Source organism: Filicampus tigris, chromosome 17 (assembly GCF_054856515.1).
Source record: "Filicampus tigris isolate MCC_2025a chromosome 17, RoL_Ftig_1.0, whole genome shotgun sequence".
Lineage (NCBI taxonomy): Eukaryota > Metazoa > Chordata > Actinopteri > Syngnathiformes > Syngnathidae > Filicampus > Filicampus tigris.
Window position 1 is genome coordinate 3,825,713 of NC_141233.1, and position 23,189 is coordinate 3,848,901.

Consider the following 23,189-nt stretch of genomic DNA (forward strand, 5'->3'; position numbering starts at 1 on the left):
ATTTGTGCTGTACATTGTGGGTCATCATCCAAAAGTCTTTTTCTCATCTGTTAACAGCCAGTGACAACGAATGCCACATTTGCTTCCCACTAACTCCTTTTTTTTTTTCTTTTTTTTTTTACTTTCATCGTTCACCTTTTGCTGCCTCCCTCTCTGTCATCATCCTCAGTGTGACTCCTGAATATTTAATAAGCCCGAATTACCGAGGCCCTCAACTATAATGATGGGAAAAATCAGACAATTAAAGCGGAAGGGCTCCAGTTTTAAATCTCACCTCCCCCAGAGGATCCAGAGATTATTTAAAGTGGCACACTGTTTGATTATCTAATCCTCTTCTTGCCCCCTCTGCTTTACTCACAGAGCAGCACTGACTGCTCCACTTGCCACTGCAAATTACCATGAAACACAAATGAGCACTGTATCTACGTTCGTTTTCCATAATCAGGACTGTGATGCCGTGGTCTCAAGCAAAAGACTCTTTTATAGTCAGGCTATTGCAGTATGATTTTAAAGAGCTGTGCACCTTTTAATTTTTACTGAGGGGCAGATTGAGTGTAAATAAATTGTAGTATGTATCAGGTATGGTTAAGCATCAGCGTTGTTGCATTAATAATCAATTAATCAATGCATTTGATATGAGCTTATGTTTTTATTTTTTTTCCCACAACAGTCGTTTTTACAATTATACTCAAGTTTTGCAGCAAGGAGTATGGTTGCCTAGTGCTTAGCCGGTCTTCCTCATAGTTAGGAGGTTTGGGGTTCCAATGCATGCTTGCTACTTTTAAATGACGATTCTCAATTGAAACCATTTCACCCTTTAACTTAATGAGGACAAGTAGTACAACAAAAGGATTATTGGATATTTTGGAGCAAAATAAATGCCCTGGGGTTTTTCTTCAGACTGCAAGCAGTACTGCATTCCATTTTGATGGCAATTAATGAAACAATCAGAGCTACATAGATTTATGCTGAGACGAGCGCACACTGCTTCTTTGCTTATGAAAAAAAAAAAAAAAAAAACACTGCTTCTTTGCTGATCACAGTTAAGGCGAGCGAGGCGTTTAACACCAGTCAGGATATTTACAGAGACTGAAGTGGGAATGAGTGGACGTGCACATTTATTTGGATGAGGAATGGCCACAGTTTTTTGACCGACAACACGCCGTCCAATTTGCAATGTAACAGCCGAAATGGTGCGTTCCAATGCAGCCACACTCGGCTGTGGAGTCGAATGCGCACGTTCAAGACACACCCGGTTGAGGTCTTACCTCAATCTGACGCCGCTTCACTCTCGCGGCTGCAAGCAGTGTCGGACAACGGATGCGACTGCTTGGGAGGCAACCCCGCGACGTGAAGACGCAGGCTCATGATCAACTCCACACGCTGCGAGGACAGTAAGGAGCTAATGTTGTTGTGCTAACGCCTTTTGTTTTAGCGGCCTGAAGCTAGTTGTTGCTAGGAGCTATACTACTGTTAGCCGGGGATGGAAGAGGGGGGAACAAAGATCCATGTTTGCCTGATTGCTTGCCCGCTGCCAGTCGCCGTCTGCCTCCTGAGAGTTGACACGCGTCGCTAAATCTCAGAAATATAACCAGACGGGGTTTGTGTGCGCATTCATGCTCTTGTCCGCTTCAGCCAATGTAAGTGGAGAAGCGATTGCCACGGTATTTTTGATTTTAGGTGATCATGATGACATCACGTTTTATGTCAATAAATCCAAACTATTTTGCAGAACACTTTTATACTTTCACAGCTTAAAGTGGACAAGAGTAGTAATGTGCATTTGCATTTTGGTGGCGATCGGTCGCCGTTTTAGACAACAGAACTGACAGAGCCAGTAATATTACCACACTCGCCTCCCTCCCGTGACGTAGACCGCTGAGACCGAAAACATAATAAGCCCAGCGCCAAAAGGGGGCGGAGCAATTTGTAGTAAATCTAATCACAAAAAAAGCCCTTAAAGTGGAAGTCAACCCAAACATATTTTTTTCAAGAATATGTTCTATGCAAGACCACTAGTTGAAACAGGGCATTCTGATAAATATTGCGTTTGTGGAATAAGTGTTAATCCACTCATTTTTAGCCATCTCTGGGAGTGGCCATTTTGTCTTCTGTCGACTGAAAAAGACATCACAACTGGATGAAAACAGGTGGATTTTGCTTCTTAATTCTTAATCCACAAACACAATATTAATCAGAATATCAAATTTAGACTAATGGTGCTGCATAGAACATATTATTGTAAATGATTTGGGGGGTTGACTTCCCTTTTAATACGAAAAGTATTGGTGTCCAACGGATTTTGGAATCCAGAATTAAATTTCTTTACATTAAATCTTTAAATTACAACCATGATAATTTAGGTCTCCATAATCATAATTTGGCATTTTCATACTGTTTCATCTGTAGTTGTCAGCCTGACGAACAGACAAAGTCAGACATTGTGATGGAGTCGATACTAATAGCTTCCTTAATGCCTGCCAGTGTAGCGCACACACGCGCACACCCAGCGACACACAAACATGCATCCACAGAGGTTTCACACAGACACAGATGATGAATATTCATGATTAAACAGCTGAGGCTCAACACTGCTTCATTTATTGTTGGCCAAAGAGAGGCCAATGATAGCATTGTAAACACACCACCATCAGGGGTTTAATATCATGATTCCCTTATTGGCTGATTTTATTGCTGACACAACCACACTAACAGTGTAGATACACACACATTCACAGATTTAGAAGCTTTTTCTCAAAAAGATCCTTGTCTTCTATTTTAACTTCAGCTGACTATTCTTTGTTTGATTACAAAAAAAATTGTGCTTACGCAGCTGTCACATGACCATCTCTCCATTGATCGCTGGTCGTTGTGTGACAATGTTTGCCAAAGACCCCCTACACATAAATCATTGTCTAACACTGTTCATTGTTAGATTGTGTTCACAGAAATAGACATTTTGTCTGCCTGTCTTCACAAAAAAACTTCTGCTCTAGTTTTAGTACTGAAGCAAATTCATTATGGAAACAATTCTGACAATGTGTTTATAAAACAGAACATCATTCACCACTAATAAAAGATGTTGGTCATTGGATTGTTGAGCCTAACTAAACGTTTGATTGCCCAAAATACTGTAGAAACGACCTCAGAAATCAAAAGAAAAATTGCTCAAAAACGAACTAAAGGGGGGTTGGCACCTGGTGCTAGACTCCAATTGCCGACGTCACACACACGGCCGACTACATCATCCGAAATTAGGAAATTTGAGTCAAATTAGGAATGCAGCGAGGATTAGCGGGGAAAACCCTATGTTCCATCCCACAATGGCGCAAACACTCCGTTACACAAATCTACCGCCGCAAAGTCTAGCAAAATGCAGTTAGACTGCGCTTTGAACTAGACTTATGCCCAGAATGAAAAAAGGGCCATAAATCATATCTTTAATCACATCTGATTTATATGACTGTAATAATATTCTATGAAGTTAATTCTGAAAAATGATGATGCCGATAATATTTTACTGCAGGTTCTGCAACCATAAACAAGAATCTTTCTGAGAAAGACTCTGCCTGTGAAAAGCTGTCATCCCACCTAGCCTAACATTTTGTTAGATTTCATTTCAAATATTTTAACGCCCTGAAGACAGGCAGTATCTAAAATCTCTATTCTGTTTAACAAGACAGAAGAATGTGGGCCAACGTTGAGGCCAAGCGCCTCAGGGTTTGAGCTTCCCTGTTGTCTTCTGATTTGAATATCATTGTAAGTCCATTTGCATCCAGTTTTAATAGTAGTTTATTCAGTCAAGCAGAAGATGACATCTTTATCTGTGGTTGACATATGAGGCAGTTACCCTCGGGCTAACGCGTGTCTTGTTAATGAGCAGAGGGATGCTGCTGCTGATTAGGAACGGCAATAAAAAAGAGCAGCTTTCCACTCTGACTCAAGTCTGCAGGCAGCAGATAGGAAGTTGGCCCAGATAGGCTGCCTGAAGTCTGGAGTCCAGGTGTGGTCAGAAATTAGGGCACGTTTTTTACCTTGTCTATTTTACTGAAGTTCTATACCTATAGCAAGCAATGAGCTCAAAATGAATGTCTACGAGACCGGTTTATCCAAGGGTAGCATTATAATATTCTGATCATTAACCTTTGCCCTGAGTAGATACGTACCTATAAAATGACCCTCACCAGACGTATAATTAGGGGCACAACTTTGAAATGATCTAATAATAGAGCTGTGTAAAATTCGGCTTTTACAAAGATGAGGATATTAGATATTGATTGCCTGTCAGAAAGGTAATTTTTTAACAGTGTTTCTTATTGTTAATGTCAGCATTCTCTTTTGGCACGTTCGCACCAAAATGACTAGTCTGTGTGTGTGTGTGTATCATCCAGTCCGATATAGCTAAGCACAGCAGAACCTGAACCACTTTATTTTTAAATATTTTGAGCAGAGCTCTGAATTCAACATATTGAAAGAGTGTACATTAAAAAACTCCCATCTATTGCCACTAATTTAATGACAAACCCTTCAAAAATGCAGGCTAGGCCGACATAATATTAAACAATGATGTAAATGGCTGCTAAAGTTATTGGAAAGATTGACATATGAATAGCAGAGAAGAATGTAAAAATCATAAATTGTACAAAGATTTAAAAAATGACTGCAGCATGGTTTTCAACTAGACAGCGTTCCACCTCTTCCCTTATTATTGCTTGCAAAAACAGTGGTGGCCATTGTGTTGCCATGGTTACTCCAGCAGCTGTCAGTTTGGCTCCCAATGGGAAAATGACAGGTGATTTTTATTAGAGTGTTTAAAATTTGGTTGGATCCCCTCTCCATTGATGTGCCTATCCCATGCTGAACAAAGTGGAGTCAGTCTGCTAATAACTCTGGTCGAACCTAATTGCAACACAGACACTCTTGGGCTCATCATATCATTATTACTCACTGATGGCACATATGAGTCTGACTCTGGTCATTGCTTCAGATTTTAATGAAGAAAATGAACAGAACCTCACAGCCACAACATTAGGAACAGTCAAGAAATTAAATGTAGAACTGCACTCCATATTTTATCACTCTAATTTTGCAAAGTTAAACAAAATATAGAGGCTAATGGCTGCCTGCCAGTCTAAAAAAAATGTTAGTGTCGCTAAATGTTTGAAAAATCCAAGCAATTACCACCAAAATTCATATGCACATTCTTACTCTTGTCCACTTCAACCTGGAAAAATATAAAAATGATCTGCACAATATGATAGAGGCTCCACGTCACGGACTTTTGCCGGACCTCCATCTTGCGGATGCCCGCCTCTCAGGCAGCCAAGGACCTCTGACGCGTGGCAGTCGCCCACCGTTCATACAGCCAAAGTGGGGCGAACTGTCTGGCCAGAGAAGCAGCTATATAGACTATTGCGGCCGGATGATCCCTTAAAAAAAAAAAAGAATAATCTATATCAACTGATAATGAAACACTTATATTGTGATACACTTATCAGCCATATCGCCCATAGCCCTAGTACAGTTTAAAAAGTGTTGGTCCTAATATTGACCTCTGGGGTACACCGCACATTATATCCAAACACTTTTACTTGTACTCTCCCAATTTAGCAATTTATTGTCTGTTCTTTACAGTTAATATAATTGAGATGTATTCAGTTATATTCATTGTGGCTTGTGTATAGTGTAAAAGAAATACAGCTATTATTCGCCGGTCTGATAAGGCACAGCCTTCTCGGTTACACTACAGTAGATGCACCACATTGACTATTGAGCAGGCGCTGAACCTGTACATTCCACTTGTTTCGCCAGCATTGCATTATTCACTTAATGAAATGTACACAGTAAATTTGGTAGAGTACATTTTATTGTAAAAAGACAAAATTTGGTCCCAGTCTAAACAGAGTAAAATTTACACTTGGAAGAGAGTAATATTCAGTGTAAATATTACACAGAAAAACAATTGGAGGGTTATTTACTTGGAAAAACTATTAAAGTTTTTTCATTCAGAAATTTGAAGTAAATTTTATTAGATTTTTGAGTCCATTTTAATTGCATTGTATTCGTTTAGTTTAAAAAAAAAAGTCACACAAGGGTTGAGGAACGTACCAACAACCTTCAAGGTTAGGAAATGGCCACTCTTCCACATGATCCATAATTGGTCTGCCTTGCCGTTGAATGATGTTGAATTAGCATAATTATGAAGGTTGTATTTCCCACCCATGCCCCCTTCCCTGGGAGCACATAGCTGTCAGCTAATTTGTAAGTCATTTTTAGATGACAGAGTGGTTGAATCCCGGTTGTGCTTTTTTTTTCCTTCTTGATCTTTTATTTTCCTGCTCGCACTTCTCCTTGCTCTCTACATCATTCCATCTCATCTCCCCTGACTCTCAGCTCATCTCCCCTCCACTTATGTCTCAATTATAGAATATTGAAGCGACACAGGGAGCCAAGGTAACTCTCTTAGATGAAGAGCATGTTTTAGAAGGACATGTGGTTGGGGGTGCACTGGTGGACAACTTTGTAAGCATAAAAAATGCTTAGCCTGTGCCATCATGTGCTATTGTGCTCAAACCTTATCTCAAATCGTCCGACATGAATTGGTGTCCAATGGAGACACACTAGTGGTAAATGTAACAATAGGCTTGATTCAGCATTTTTCATCTGTTCCAATTGTCTCACAAGCAATTCTGGTTTCAGTGAAAAACTGCAAAAGCCTCCCATTGTCTCACAAGCAATTCTGGTTTCAGTGAAAAACTGCAAAGCCTCACAATTTTATGAGAACAAAGAAACTACTTGTGGGTTCAATGTGTCTTGTATGAGGATTAATTGAAGCTATTGACTGTGAATCCACAAATGGGACTGAGTAAAGATTAGAACCAGACTGATTGCCTGCCAAGACTGAAGCCATAGTGTCAGAAATATATGCTGTAATACAGATATAAACAGAGGCACTCTATGTCACACACATAGCACACACACACACACGCACACACTGCAGACAGTGTTAGTATGCAGCAGGTGGAGCAGAGAGGAGCAGGGAAAAACGTAGTGAAGCGCCTCCGGTCGTTATTATTGACCAATCCTCCATGCAGCTCTATGCTGCATAAATGCATTTACACTCACTTGCATGCACAAAATACACAAAAAGACAAATAAATGGACACACAAGCCAGAAGGATTGGATGGAACTGCAGGAGTACACAGAGGATAAAGAGAAATGTCCTTAGCTCACAAGGACACATACTGCAGCATTGCCTGTGTCCGGACAATAAGCAGGTTCGGGAAAGAATGATGTCAAATTTTATTAATATAACTATGCATTGACAGTATTTGCACTTATTTAAGGTATTTATACACATGCTGAGTAAAAAAAAGGGTCATTTTCTGCCTGTGCCAAACATTACATTCTAATTTTGTAATATTTCCCACATTATATGTGGCTAGTCACACATGAGATCATGTCAAACGCAATCTGGGGAAAAAAAAAAAGCCCTTGAGGATATCACAACTGTGGTTAGAGTTTTCTAATTAGGTCAACACGGGCTGACAGTGGTGTCTTTACAGCCTATTTATTACTCCATCACCTTCAAAAGCTCTCTCTCCTCAAAAAAACCAAAAAAATACCCAATCCATCCGATGACTGAAATGCTGTATAAGAAACTATTGATTGTTTTGTCACGTGATATGTTCAAAAGTGTGAGGTGTGGAGTGAACAATCAATAATTTGCATGATCTACTCTAGAAGCATCATTAATGGATGCGCAAACACACACACTCACCAGAGATGATATCGTATGTAGCATTAAAAACCTACCATCCACCATTGATCACTTTCCCCAATAAAATATAATGGACGGTCAATAATGTGATGAAAGTATCACTCTAGCTGGGCAAAGGAACATCTTTGGGTATTGAGTTGAAATGGATGCAACATGCTTGGATGAGGAATAACTTTGAATTAAAAAAAATGTAAAAAAAAACATTTGAATTTTTGTATTATAGTGTTGGAAATACCGGTACAGTTCAAATTAGTTGCAGCCCTAATTCATAAAATAATAATGATCACGTTTGTAAGCAGTTAATTTTTTACTACAACTCAATCTAATGAATTACCTTCCATTAGACCTGAACGAGCACTCTTAAATCTGCATTATAATATCCTTCCAAATATTGCCATATTACCCCACAGTACAGTGTCCCAAATTGATCTTCATCCAGACAGATTCCATCTTCAGTCACACATAAAATGCACATGCAGCCACCAGCTACTTATTACTCCTCATAAACATTTAGTACCTCTGTGCCTCATGTAAATTAGCATAGCATCAGCATGATATTAACATGGCCTTGCCTTGCCTTATCAAAGCGTTCTGTGATCCCGGGGTCCCCGTGCTTCAGTCAGGAGACGGCAACGTAAGAACTGAGAGTTTCCAGAGAGAGAGAGAGAGAGAGAGAGCGAGAGCGATGAGCTACATGGTAACGAGTTGTTACACGGCCTTGTCATGGCACCTCAGAGCTATACTGCTCTAAATGGGCCGCAGCAGATGTTTGGTAACTGCAATCACAGGGCCGCATGCCACGCTTGGCTTGCAAATATTTGCAAAGAGACTTTAATATTGGATTTTCAAATATGTAAGGAAGCAATTCTGCTTCAGAACAATGAATGGACATTATTTGCTCTGTTTCCTATTATTAAAATGTACAGTTTTGGGACTTGAATTTCCCATGATCCTCCACTGTAGTATCTGCTTCCACCGGGAATTACTTTTTGCACATTTTGAGAGTGTATCCTCCACATATTCTCTAGTTCTCCCTTCAGTTTTTGGTATTTCTCTAGCTTTTCGTGTTCCTTTTTCCGGATGTTGCTATCATTCAGGATTGGTACATCTATCACGACTGCTGTCTTCTGATTATTCACCACCACTATGTGGCCAGTGACCAGATCCAAACTCACCAGATGTGGGACAGGGAGTATGCTTGTGGGGGACAGTGTGGGACGCAGCTGAGGCTCGCTGCGGACACCAAAAATGCATATGACACAGCTTGTCAACTGTTCAGTAACATATAGTATAAGAAACTGTAATAAAATAACAATTATAGATTTACAAATAAAAACACAGAACACAGAATTACAGTTGAACCAGCTGCAGTTACAAAAATACAACACAAACTGCTAGTAAAAAGGTAAATCTCTGAGACATTAATATCAATAGGTGTTTAGTCGGAACGTGGCTAATGGGTGGGCCTGGAAAAATCAGAGTGGGCCTGAATATTTCTCTCCCTGAGCACAATCCTCCTATCCCAACACATCGTATATTCAAATAAAATGACAAGCTGAATAATATGAAATTCAGATCCTCCTTAGACAACCACAATTATGCCATTCTTAATGTTCAATACAAGAAAAAAAAAACACAACGAAACACAAATTCAAAAATCATTTCATAATAATTTACAAAAAATGTTAACTTTTTTTTTTTTCATGAATCTCACTGGGTGGGCAGTCTGTCAATCTGGGTGGGCCTGTGCATACCCAGGCTCCGCCCTTGCAATAGGAGCTCACAATAACGGCAGAAATTAGTCAGTCTCATCATATCTTGAGGTAGATGCACTTTAACAATAGTCACACACACAATAAAACCTTGTCAAATATCAAGTCAACATGTAGGGCATGAAGTGCAGAAACAATTTACTACAGTAACAAAGACAATCCAAACAAAGACAGGCTACTACAACTACTGCAATTCAAATTATTTTCAAATTAAATAGCCACAGCATAAAATTAAAATAAAACAAGAAGTATATCAGAAATAGTCAGGAGATAACAATACTGTAACCACAATCAATTCAGTTGTAAACCAACGTGTTCACCATAGCAGCACTATGCACTACCAGAAGCAAAGAAAGCACTGATGAAACACTTTAGGTTATGTCCTTCACAACTCAAGTCTTTCAAGTCAGTCCCACGCAAATCGGGACATATGGTCACCCTACCACTATGCCGGGCTGATTGGCTATCACCAGTTTTTCAGTCTGGATCTGGAAGTCCCACAGGATCTACACCAGGTTGTTCTCAACCCCATTTGGAGGTGTCTGCCGTCTTGATTCTGGGACTTCTAGTCCAGTAATTCTCAACTAGTGTGCCGTGGCAGATTGGTGTGCTATGATAGATCATCAGGTGTGCTGCGGGAAGTTATCCAATGTCAATTATAACCCCCCCCAAAATTATTTTCTAATGAAAAAAAAACAGTTTTTGATCATCTATATTAACCACATATAGTAACAGGCAAACAATCAAACATACTTCAAGAAGGTACATAATTAACCGGTATATCTACTTTTTGTGAATTATTTTGCTAAGTGGTGTGCCGTGAGATTTTTTTTCACATGTGAGATATGTGCCTTGGCTCAATAAAGGTTGGGAAACACTGCTCTAGTCCATATATAGTGTAGATGTTCTGGTACAGTATTCTCGCTACCTGATTATGCCGCTCCATGTATGCCTTCCCCGCCAACATCTTACACCATGCTGTGATATGCTGCACTATCTCTCGGGCTTCTTTTCACAACCTGCGCCTGAAATCCTGTCTGATTTGGTAGAACCTGACCTTTATTAATCTTGATTTTAGGGCCTGTTCTTGTGGCGCCTCTGTGCTGTATTACAGTCCAGCATTTTCCAGCCACTGATATGTTTTCTTAATGTCAGCCACTTCTTCAATTTGTGAGTGGTACATGCCATGCAGGGGCTTGGCTGGCCATAACAGTCCATCTGGCTCCTTCTCCTTACTGGGCTTCTGTTGCCTAACACATTAACTAAGCAATCCCCAATGATTGCAACATCCAGAAAAAGAAACAAGAAAAGATAGAGAAAGACAAGGGAATGAAGTAAGAACTAGAGAAAATATGAAGAGTGAATGTAAAGGTTGTCCCAATACTGGTCAGGGTCATTGGGGGCAGTCACCCCCATGCAGTGTGGTTGACTCTGGCAGGTACCAGGAACAACATTTTCCTTCTCCAAGCAGAAGAGTATAATACTGGAAACAGCTAAGATCCTGCACAGAACCCTCTACCTCCCAGGCCTCTGGTAGAGGACCCAAGCTTGAAAGAGATACCGGGGGAAAGAAACTTTTTTTTTAATAAATGGAAATCTAATAATTTAATGATCACTTAATCGATAGCTACATCTGATCTAATTCTAAGTGACCTTATTAATCTTCTTTAGGCTTGTAATTGGTACCTCCTCAATAGGAATCTGTGCAAAACCACATCACATCACAATTGTGCCTCTTATGAAGTGCAAACTACCAAGCTCCGTTTAGCCCACAATTCTTTATTGCCTGCATTTGTTGTGTTTCGGACATTATCTATTCGACCTGTCACATTGTAGAGAAAAATGAACTTGTTCATTGTGTATTTTTAGACTCACAATAAGTCACTGCGATATGGTTTATGGTAATGATTGATTATGGTGTTGAAGTGTCTCTAGGTACAGTGCTGGAAGTGCAGAAATTCACTTTCTTTGTCAAGATTTTGGGGAGTTAATATACAATCTTTCATTTATTTACAGTGTCCCGGTTTCTCATCACATCGACGGGAGCCCTGTATATCCTGGATGTCCAAATGGAAGATGGACTATACAACTACAGGTGTATGACACGCCATCGGTACACAGGGGAGACCCGACAGAGCAATAGTGCCAGACTCATTGTCTCAGGTAATTCATTTAAAAAAAAAAATAAAGTAGGTTCATGCAATTTCAATGGTGATGGCATCTGTGACTGACTTATACAACACAAACAGATCTATGATAATAACTGGCTTGAAATTGTTTTCCAATGACCTAGAATGTGTGAAACCACTTTTGTCTGCTTTACTATATAGGTGTCACCTGAACATACGTGTGCTTATAAAATTTGAAATGAATAGAGAAAACAGAATAAAAACACTTGCTTCAATGAGGGCTCGACATCCGATAAAGGTCATTAGATTGACGCTGACATATTTTGGGGCTAGAGTGGGTCAGAGCAGAATATGCCCTTTCTACAGACAAGGAAAAAAATACTTGTGTCATTTTAGCAGACTTGAAGTGACACACTGCAATTTATCAGGCACTGTGGATATTAATGACACTAATGAGATGCATCATGGGAAGAGTGTGAGCATTTTTTATTTCATTCTTCTCCATGTATTGGGAAAAGGAGTCATTGTCATGTTCGTGTTTATGCTCATATCGTCCTGCTTTTGGCAACTTGCTGTCTCAAATTGTTTCAAATGTATTTTTAATCAATTGTATAGTTTATATTGTGCTTCAAGCATCAAAACACCTACGGTATGTTGAAAAACCTCAATCCAAATGTTATCACTTTTGAGGCATTGCACTGCAAGTTTGACCGAAACTTCCATCCTTTTGTTGTTGTTGTTGCCATCATACCTGCGTAGGGGTCATATTAATACAAAATGAAGGAGGAAAGCCTGTCATAGCGACTGACCGACATTATAACTCTTAATCAAGTTAAGTTCTACATATCGCATGTGAGCGGTGATGGCAATTACAAACTCATATTTCTGCTTCTTGTAGATCCCACCAACTCAGCGCCGCACATCCTGGACAGCTTTGAACGCCGTGAGGTGATGGCTTCTCATCGAGTGGAGTTGCCGTGCAAGGCCTCGGGTCACCCCGCACCCAAGTATCGCTGGCTTAAGGACAACCGCCCCCTGGAGCCCGACACAAGATACCGACAAAGTGTGACAGGGTTGCTCATAGAAAGAGCCCATCCCAGCGACACAGGCACATATGTCTGTGAGGTGTGGAACAGCTATGGCAATGCTGAGGTGGTTGGCAGGCTCCTGGTGAAAGGTCAGTGCCGAACATCCATCCAGGGATAAACACACCAAAGCAGAACACAATAGATCTGGCACCCTGAGGCCACTTTCCCAACTCTATGATTTGTTTAATCAAGCTCTGGTGGGGACCACAAGAATCAAAACTCTTGTGACTGTACCTCTTTGCAATTGTGACTTTTTAAATGAGTATTTGCTACTCTGTGCAGATTTATTTTCACAATTGATCTCTAACCTCCAGAGACCTTGAAAGTTGTGGTGAGCCCACGGAAGGTGAAGGGGAGTGTTGGCAGCCAAGTTTCACTTTCCTGCGGTGTGACTGGCTCTGAAGAGTACCAGTTGTCTTGGTACCGAAACGGCGAGCTCATCTACCCCAGTAACAGCGTCCGAATGACAGGCCAAAACAGGGAAAATCTAGTCATGGCCGGGATGGCCAAAAGCGATGGAGGTGCCTATCAGTGCTTTGCCAGACATGGCAAGATGTCTGCACAGGACTTTGTCCAGGTCATATTAGAAGGTCAGAAACCCCCCATCGTGCCAAATACTTTATTGTTTTTTTTCCTTTACTGTTTAAAATGAATTATCTACCATCTTACTATCAGGTATTTGAGAATGTGTATGTACAGCCTCGTGTTAACATCTGGATTTGAGCAGTAAAGCGAACTGGCTCTAGTTTTTTAAATGTGCAAATAATACACTATATATATATATATATATATATATATATATATATATAGTTATTATATTGGTATTACTACGACTTTGAGGTACAGTATCTGTTTTTTTCAAGCATTTCTATACAGTATTCATTCATTTTTTTATATGATATCATGAAAGACAGCAATCATTATCGCAGGGAGCCTTCTATATGCAAATCATGTTTCATGTGAAAATCAAGCAAAAATTCTGAAAATTAGGCAATGTTAACATTACATTTCCAAAAAACATTTCGTAAACTGTCAGAACACATTAATTATTGATCAATTTCTTGTCAAAGATACAGATATTTCAAAAACCAATTCCAAGAAACTGATGCCAAAAATGATCCAAAAACCATTAAAATATCTTTGGTACTAAATATATATACATATATATTGGCCAGTGTTATAATATGCTTTATTGTTGGCATTGCCGTTTCTCTGTGTTTCTGCTCCCCAGACGGTACACCAAAGATTCTGGCTTCTTTTAGCGAGAAGGTCTACAACATCAATGAGTTTGTGTCGCTATCGTGCACGGTGAAAGGCACGCCAGAACCCAGGGTGACCTGGACGCTAGATGACGAGCCGGTAATACGGGACAGCCGCCATCGTATCTCCTACTACACCAACACTGAAGGTCATGTGGTCAGCCACCTCAACATCAGCCAGACCCAGGTCCCGGATGGAGGGGTGTATCGCTGCATCTGCAATAACTCAGCAGGGGCCGTCTCCTACCAGGCGCGAATAAACGTAAGAGGTGCTTGTCAGATCAACTCTTCCAACCCACCATCACATATACACATCAACATGTCTTGATTTATTCTGCTGAAATGCTGATTTTAATTGGCCAAGTATTGAATTCTATTTTCGGTAGAGGCTTATTTTTCCCATCAGAGTGGGATAAGCTCAGCGTTGACTACTTGCACCTTCTATCATCAGTCACTACTGACAGCATTATCTTTTTGAATACCCTGCACCCTCCCCAGCTCCTGCTGATAGGTTTATATTGAGACACCGTTAGGGTGATTTACTTTACGCTAGTGTATGACGGTAGAGCTATCTGCTCTCTGCAGGGACACGGTTCGCTGGATTGCTGTAGTCATGTAGCAGTAATATTGGCGCATTCAAGCTCCCTGTGCCTGATGCATGGACATTAGTGATTCTCTATTGCAGAAGGTTGTTGTCTACGCACCGATTGGTTTAGCTTGATTGTGTTCATTGATGCATGATTTAAGGCTAAATAGAGCAATCTGAAAGTGACGTAGAATGGATGCCAAATGCAGTCAAGCAATGAAGATTTTTCTCCAAAGGTGCCATTGCGGAGTAAGTGTAATGACTGTGTTTCACATCGTTACCTCCTTAATCGTGTTAAAGAGACTAGCAACCCAGGATGTGCCCAAGCTCCAAACACACTACCGGTTGAAGTTAGCTGACAAAAACCGTAATGGTTTGATTGTTTTTGATCGCAATCATGATTTCCATATCATAAAATGTATCTTTTGTGATCCACAACAATGTGTTAATTAAATGATATAAAACATTTTTAAAGCCACAATTGTTCCCCCGGTGTTGTTATGTTATTCCCCGTAATGGATCTCTTAATATTCCACAGTCAGAATGAATCAAGGCATGTAAAATTTGTGCTACGTTCCAAACACGTAATACAGCTAACGTTTGCACAGCAACCCCCTGCCTCAAAATCAATTTAAGAGGGTTGTCTCTCCAATGTGTCCTTCAAGGGCCTGCCAGCATCAGACCAATGAAGAACCTCACTGCTATCGCTGGGCGGGACATGTATATTCACTGCCGTGTCATCGGCTACCCTTACTACTCCATCAAATGGTACAAGGACTCCAATTTGCTCCCGTACAACCACCGCCAGCGGGCCTTCGAGAACAACGGCACGCTGAAGCTTTTTGATGTGCAGAAGGACGTGGATGAAGGCGAATACACGTGCAATGTGCTTGTGCAGCCTCAGCTCTCCACACACCAGAGTGTCTATGTCACTGTGAAAGGTACGGATTCCATCTGATTTGGTCATATGATGCTAGTAAAACCAGGATCACACCAACATTATTAAGTCAATCCATCATGATTGTTACCAATCTGATATGTCCAATTTCACTTTATTATTCCCCATGGTTTAACATCCATCAACAATAAAATAAAGCAGCTTTATCAGATACTGCATATCATGCTTTTATGTTGCCAAAAATATTCAGATGTACGGATGCTCATGTGTGACAACCTGTAAAAAATCCCTTCACTGATAGCAAAGCACCATATTCATCATCCCAGCCAGTTTATCAGTGCTCATCTGAATATTCAGCAAGGCCGAGCAGAGCCAGATGATGATAACCTCACGCGGTCTTTTTTCTAACAGTGACATTGCATAATTTGAAATGTTGGATAGGCAACCCCCCTTTTCCCTCTCACGCTCTCAGGCGGGTCTTGACGTGCTAACGAGCTTGCAAGAGTGGAATCACACAGCATCGGCAACGCTACAGTGCCATTCCCCCAGCTAATTTGCCTCTAGGCTGCTTAGCATTCCACAGCTGCAGAGAGGGAATCCCCAGGAGTCCATTATGTCTTTTTTGTTGTGAATTAAATAAGCGTTGAAGTGGCGCTTATTTCTATGTTATTTGAAATCATTAATGTTCATCTGGTTCTCATGATGGCTACAGTGTCCCCAGGGAGCTAAGGAGAGTGAGAAAAAGTATCGTATGCATGCAGAAAGAGAAAACCCGATGGGTCAGAGGTTATTGCCATGTCACAGTTTAAATGTTTTGTTACGAGATCATTCAGACGAGTTGCTTAGCTCAAATGCATGTCGGCCTTGTATTCCTCCTTCAGACAAAACCTCTAAAACGTTTTTTTTTTTTTGCACAGTCCCACCTACCATCCACCCATTTGAGTTCCCTCGGTTTTCCATCGGGCAACGAGTCTTCATCCCCTGTGTGGTCATGTCGGGTGACCAGCCAGTCTTCATCACCTGGCAAAAGGACGGGCGGCCAATCCCGGCCAGCCTTGGAGTAACTATTGACAACATCGATTTCACCAGCTCGCTTCGCATCTCCAATCTCACTCTGATGCACAACGGCAACTATACATGCATCGCACGCAACCAGGCTGCAGCAGTGGAGCATCAGAGTCAGCTCATTGTCAGAGGTGAGCAGTACAAAATATTAGCTCAAGTGTAAAATCTACAGAACTTCATGACAAATACAGATTTGGATATTAGTGAGTGTCCATTCTTCTAATGTGTACCAATGTAATCGTCCCTCTATTGCTGTGTAAACCAATGTGGCATTTGTTGTGTATTGGCAAAACAACACAATCCAGACACATTATTAGCCTCCTTTGCTCCTCAGTAATATACTGTTTGTATTTACACTCAATGTCAAATCTGTCTTTGTGAAATGAATCATGTGATGTCACTGAAGTTCACAGAACAGAATTTTAAAAAGGTGAATGATCCCTATAATTGAAAGACCAATAGATTGAGTTCAGTGTGTTGTTTGAATTGACTTGAATTAAATTTATTATTTTATTATTGAACTTGCTTTGCAGTTCCGCCGAAATTTGTTGTGCAACCAAAAGACCAGGATGGCATCTATGGTAAAGCTGTAATTCTCAACTGCTCAGCTGAAGGCTATCCTGTTCCTACCATCCAATGGGAATACTCCAAAGGTAAAAAAAAAAAAAAAACACAGCATGCCTCCCTGCATATACTGTATAGCCTATGGCATACATGCCTAAACAAGTTATTGTGGTTATGCTACGTATATGTTTGTTCCTTGAGCAAGAATATTCTCTTGCACTGCAATACAAGCAAAACAGAGGTTGAACAAACATTCACCGCCATGAGCTTGAATGTATAACCCACCCACTCAAATCCAAATGAGGGTTGAGAGATGAGAAATACATGCATTAAAAGGAAGACCTTTCTTTGAAAGTAAGAAAAATGTACACAGGCAATGTTCCCTCTTGGCTGTGCACTGCTCTCACCACACAGCAAATGTATACAGCGCATTAAAAAAACATTTCAACCAAAACTGTATTAGGATTTTGCATTTTCATAGTCGCCTCACATAAAGAAAGCGAACGTTTATTTGGCACGGGGTTGTATCAAAAAAGACATATCGCGAGAAAATTATGAAACTGTGGGAGCATTTCACACTGAAATGCGCACCATGTTTTGTAACTGTCACACAGACCATGCTCTCCACAGCTGAGTTGTGGCTTGCTTATTACCATGGGGACAAGTGCAGTATACGCTAACCGTTACATCTGTAACAGTTATCACTTCATATTTTTGAAAAATTTGCCAGGTGAAATTGCTCAAACAGCTCCCAGCTGCCTTCGACATCAATGCGCGAGCCACGAACGAGCACACTTTTTCTGGCTCAGTCCAGAGGCGGGGCTTGTAATTCAATGCCCAAGACCTACATAGTCAGATTAATAGTCAGATCAATGTTTTCATTGCGCATTCTGCCTTGCAACAAGAGACCAGGCTCTGACCAAGAAAAACAATCAAAACAACTATTCATCTCTTAATGATCTGTTGTTTATATGCGTTTATTGTTCAGTACATTGCCTTTGTAGCATATATTTGAAGATATATCACACATCAAGCAGATAGATGAACAAGTATACATAATGATACTATAGTATAAAATTTGTGCGAGAGTTTCCGTGCTTTGAAGCCTACCATAATTTCTCTCTAGAAAGAGAGAGAGAGAGAGAGAGAGAGAGAGAGAGAATGAACAGAGAATGAACAAGGCAATATACTTTCTTTTCCACAGGTGCTGGAGTCCCTCAATTCAAACCCATCGCCCTCAACTCAGGCTTTCGTATCGAGGTGCTGGTCAATGGCTCTTTGCTCATCAAACATGTGCTGGAAGAAGACAGTGGCTTCTACCTATGTAGAGTGAGCAATGATGTTGGGGCCGATGTCAGCAAGTCCATGTATCTCAATGTCAAAAGTAAGTCTTGTGGATAAACAACACATTTAAGTCATTGTTCTTTTTTACTGGTAGTTTACCCTGGAAAAAGAAAAAGCTTTGCAAATGACTCCTCATCATACTACACCGCTTAATTAATTAGACTTAAATGAACATTTAACTCTAAAGCACAAGGCTTAAGTGAGCTGAAGTCAATTTTGTTTTCTGACTGGTGCTTACTCTATGTACAAAGTTTAATTTGCTAATTAAAATTAGAGGCGGAACGTCTTATAGGATATACTATTTTTTCTTTTTTTTTTTTCGGAAAAAAAGACGAATGACAGACGACTGAAAGGTACCCACACTGCAGACGGATGACGAATAACGGACGCTCAATTTGTAGTAAAATGCCCAGCTCTGCTTTTTTTGCATCAATGACTCCCACGAAAGACACAGACTCAACCACCACATTGCTTAGAGAAAGTACAGCATTTATCTGCTGTGCTGGTAAGGACTTAGCTTCCCTCCATTAAGCCCCGATTTGCATGCTGCCAAGATTTACCATGTGGAAAACATGACCGAGGAATAAAGAAAAAAGTAGTTGAATGAGGCAAGGGTTACATTTGTCTGCCCTGACATTGCATATTATTTACATTTTGGGCCCTATTGGGAGTGCAAAGCACCATATTCATCATCACCTATTGTCCATGCACTGTCGACTACATCATCCGCAAGGGGAGAGCTTGCAGTTTACCTGCCAATGTCATGCACGGACCCCAGCGAGTCTATTTCTGCAATCTTAAGCACGGCATACTCGGGCATACTGCGCTCGGCCCGTTATGATAAATACTACCTGTGCAAAGTCTAGCAAAATACCAAAGAAAGAAAACTCCACCCGTGCACACAACTTTATGCTAGACTTGCACTCAGCACGAAAATAGGGCCGTATTTGTTTAATCTATATTAAAGGAACACCTAATGAACAAATTACAAACCATTGACTAACATTCATGAATTGAACAGTTTGCTCCAAAAAACCTCCTATGTCAATTATAAGTGACACATAATAATAATTACAACAACAAAAACGTTATGTGGCCCATAATAAGTCAAAGATAGTCTATACTATTTGCTGTACCATTTTAGTAATACAGTACTATTGGTTCATAAAAAAATGTAACCTTTTGGTGAGATTTGATAAGACTGTAAATACAGTTAAATGCACAAAATTCAGTGTTTACAGTAGAGTATGTCTGATTGAACTTCAATTTTAGGGGGTTGTTGATTTATTTGTCTGTGTTTGTACGTGTGTGAATGTGTGATTCACAGCCAGTCCATTGAGGCTTGGCGCTCATTTCGATCAACCGCAACTAGATGAAGCTTGTGCCCCTGTGGCTCTTATCAAGCCACAGCAGAGTACTCCCTGCTGAGCTCCTCTCTCTGTCTGCCAGCCTCAAACAAACAACAACAAGCTAGCACTTCTCATGGCCCTTCTTGTCATAAGAAACATGCACACACTCTGAAACCTCTTCATTCATTAGTCATGCCGGCGTTATTTACAGTGAAATGTATTTATATGTACAAATTGTTCTTGTATCATGCTTAAACCATGATGCATCATCATAAAATAAGAGCAAATTATGTCAGTACCTAAATATGATTTACTTTTTAATCAAATGTATTTATTTCCTGTACAATGACACCAAAATAACCTGTACTAGGTGAAATTCCTACTTATTTTGAACAAGATTTTACTTTTATATTAGTAGTTGAGTGTTAATTGATGTTGGTTGGTTGGTATCAAATTAAAGAGGGGCAGCAATATTTGAATATGCAAATAGTTAACAATTACAGCTAGTCACACACCTTTTGATTAAAGTGAAAGTCAACCACAAAACATTCTTTGCAATAATATGTTCTATGCACCTTCATTTGTTGAAACATGTCATTCTGAAAATATTGCATGTGTGGAATATGAGTTAAGCAGCAAAATACACCCATTTTTTTATCCATCTATGGGGGCGGCCATTTTGCCACTTGCTGTCAACTGAAAATAACATCACAGTTGCACAGGGCTCAGGTAACGATCATGGATAGGCTAAGCTAAGTCGATAGCTAGTGTCAAAATGGCCGCCCCTGAGGTATACAAAAACGGTTGTATTGTACTGCTTACCTGACATTTCACAAACACAATATTAATCAGAATGCCTTGTTTCAACTAGTGGGGCTGCAGAGAACATATTGATATCAATAAAAATGTTTGGTTTGACTCCCCTTTAAGTCCTAGCTCTTATGTACTGTAATCTATTCAAATGCATTTTTAAAAAAAATATTCATATCTCATCTATACTGTATGGACAATAATAGGTTCGAAAATCACTTTCACACTGTTTCTTGAACCTCCTTTGTGGACAAGTAGCCTGCTAACTAACAAATGCATGGACAAACAAAAGCACATCCATAAATTTATGTTCATGTGTCTGCGGTTTACTGTGTTGCATTATTGCAAAAATCCGGCAGTGCACAAACAACATGCAGTACCTCAGTACTGTGTTCAGTATATCCACTACTGTAGTGTGCGTGTTGGGGTGTGTGTGTGTGTGTGTGTGTGTGTGTGTGTGTGTGTGTGTGTGGTCGGCAATCCCTCAGGTGCAATCTGTGCTACTCTCAAAGATGCAGGCTGTTGTTGTGATACAGTACGTGCGTTGTCCTGACCTGCGTCCATTGCTCTCCATAGTAATCTCAATCTCCTCTCCCCTGTTAGGCTTTTACTGTACAGACGGCTCATTAACCCATAAAGATGTCTTTGTTTCTTAATAGATGCAATGTTCAGCCAGTCGGGCTCGCTGGTTGCACCTGTAACAGTCTGCAATCTTGGCACTGTTATGGTCTGCACACACTGTTTTTATGTTGTTTATCCAGGACAGCCGACACCATTTGAGCAGCTACTTAAGAGGCTTAGGAGGCCAATTAGGGAGGCACACAAGCTGACGCATGCTAAAGTACTCACGTGACAGATAGTATGATCTTCGCTTTGTATTATTGGCTGTCCAAGTGTCGCTTTTGAGTAAACAAACCCGGAAGAATCTGTTGTATATTTTTAATTATATTCACTGAGATGTATCAATTTGGTGACGGTCATGTGACACAGGTGCTCAAACAAAGCTCACGAGCGGACACAGAGAGGCATACATTTGAGCACAACAAAACCATAATGTAAAGGTGCGCAGCTACACTGAAGCTATTATAAAAGAACAATGAGCCAGCAGCCTGATGCCGTGGTTTAAAGACATTCCACTTTTCTACTCCTGGTAAATGAATTGCAGCTATTGTAATACCCTAGCTTGGCACTTTCATTGTTATGAGTGCTTGTTCCTAGGCTAATGTCTCATCATAATACGCCATGCATCATCCTGTATGGACATCACCACTGCACTAACAGCAGTAGAGGCTGACTGCACTTACTGCACTGGGATTAAGCTCGCCTGCTTGTGTTTATTTTTCTCTCCCAAGTATCAAACAGCTTCTTATGTAACTAATAATCCATCACTGGATGCAGGTGGAAGCAAGTGATTTTTATGTGCTTACCCGTCAAGCATCCTTACCTCCAAAACAGATGCAATTCAAGCAATTCATTACCAATCCACAGCGGATGCTATCAGAGTCAGTCAACAGCCACTCAGTGTTTATCATTGCCAATTAAGACCAATCAAGCCAATTAGGCATCATAATGTCACGAGACACAGCAACGAGGGCAGAGAACATAATGAGGTGTGTATGAGGAGAAGTGGTAAATGGCCTTTTGGTCACCGAACAGCGCCCTTCAAACATGCACAAGGAAATCCCCCCTCTGCCTGATCTGTATCTCTTTCATCTTCTTTACTCATCTGCATCCACCGCAAGCCCCCTCTTAGCTCCCGCGCAGACCCACCCAGTCTACAGGCATACATTTGTTCTTTTGCTCAATGTCCAAGCCAATTGTGCAGCTAAGGGAATTATTTCAGTACATTGCAGGCGCCCAGTGAACTAGTAATCTCTGTGCAATTGCCAGAGTGCTCTCTTTTCCCCCAAACCCCCCATCCTGGCTGGCTCATCCCCAGCACCCACTTACAAAGTGGCTGCAGGGCATGGAGCTATACTCGTCATCTCTCGCCTGGCTCTCATGGCCCTGTAGAGCCAGAGTGCCCTGTGGCCAATATTGGCCTGCGAGGCAGCCAGTAACACAGTCCTGTACTGTTTGGACACTAATGAAGACAACATTATAGCTGAAGTATTTTCAAGCTAATAAAATTGTCCTCAATATATTATCAGAATTGCAACTAAGAATCTGTTCTTAATTTGAATAAAAGATAGATTTTTAACATCAAAATGAAAAGAAAGGCCAGTAGGAGCAGTTGTGTGTTTGTGACAAAGCAGAAAAAAAAACATCAGATGAAACAGCTGATTACCATCTAAACAACTTGGTTAAATGAAGAAAGGTAAACACAACAAGATCCTCTGGGAAGTGCAACCCAAACAGTAGCGGTGTCATGGCAGCAAAACATAATGAGAGAGCAGGGATGGGCACCTTTGATGATTGTGAGGGCCAAGGATGTTTTATCTATAAATGTGAACATGCGCCCCCTACTGCCATAGTAGGGTTGCAACTTTTTTTTAAATGGGCAGACTTCAGGCCCGTTTTGTACCCAGCACAAGTCTAGCGTAA

The 23,189-nt window shown here is 40.6% G+C and overlaps 1 protein-coding gene across 2 annotated transcripts in view; it reads left to right on the forward strand.

The window, feature by feature from the left end:
* dscama (Down syndrome cell adhesion molecule a) overlaps positions 1 to 23,189 on the forward strand; it is a 99,629-nt gene that overhangs the window by 52,844 nt on the left and 23,596 nt on the right. For both annotated transcript variants that reach the window (XM_086057404.1, XM_086057405.1), the window contains exons 4-11: positions 11,570 to 11,716; positions 12,581 to 12,859; positions 13,085 to 13,360; positions 14,002 to 14,298; positions 15,281 to 15,556; positions 16,431 to 16,709; positions 17,112 to 17,231; positions 18,347 to 18,526. In XM_086057404.1, coding sequence (XP_085913530.1) covers positions 11,570 to 11,716; positions 12,581 to 12,859; positions 13,085 to 13,360; positions 14,002 to 14,298; positions 15,281 to 15,556; positions 16,431 to 16,709; positions 17,112 to 17,231; positions 18,347 to 18,526 — 1,854 coding nt within the window. The remainder of the gene's footprint in view (positions 1 to 11,569; positions 11,717 to 12,580; positions 12,860 to 13,084; positions 13,361 to 14,001; positions 14,299 to 15,280; positions 15,557 to 16,430; positions 16,710 to 17,111; positions 17,232 to 18,346; positions 18,527 to 23,189) is intronic.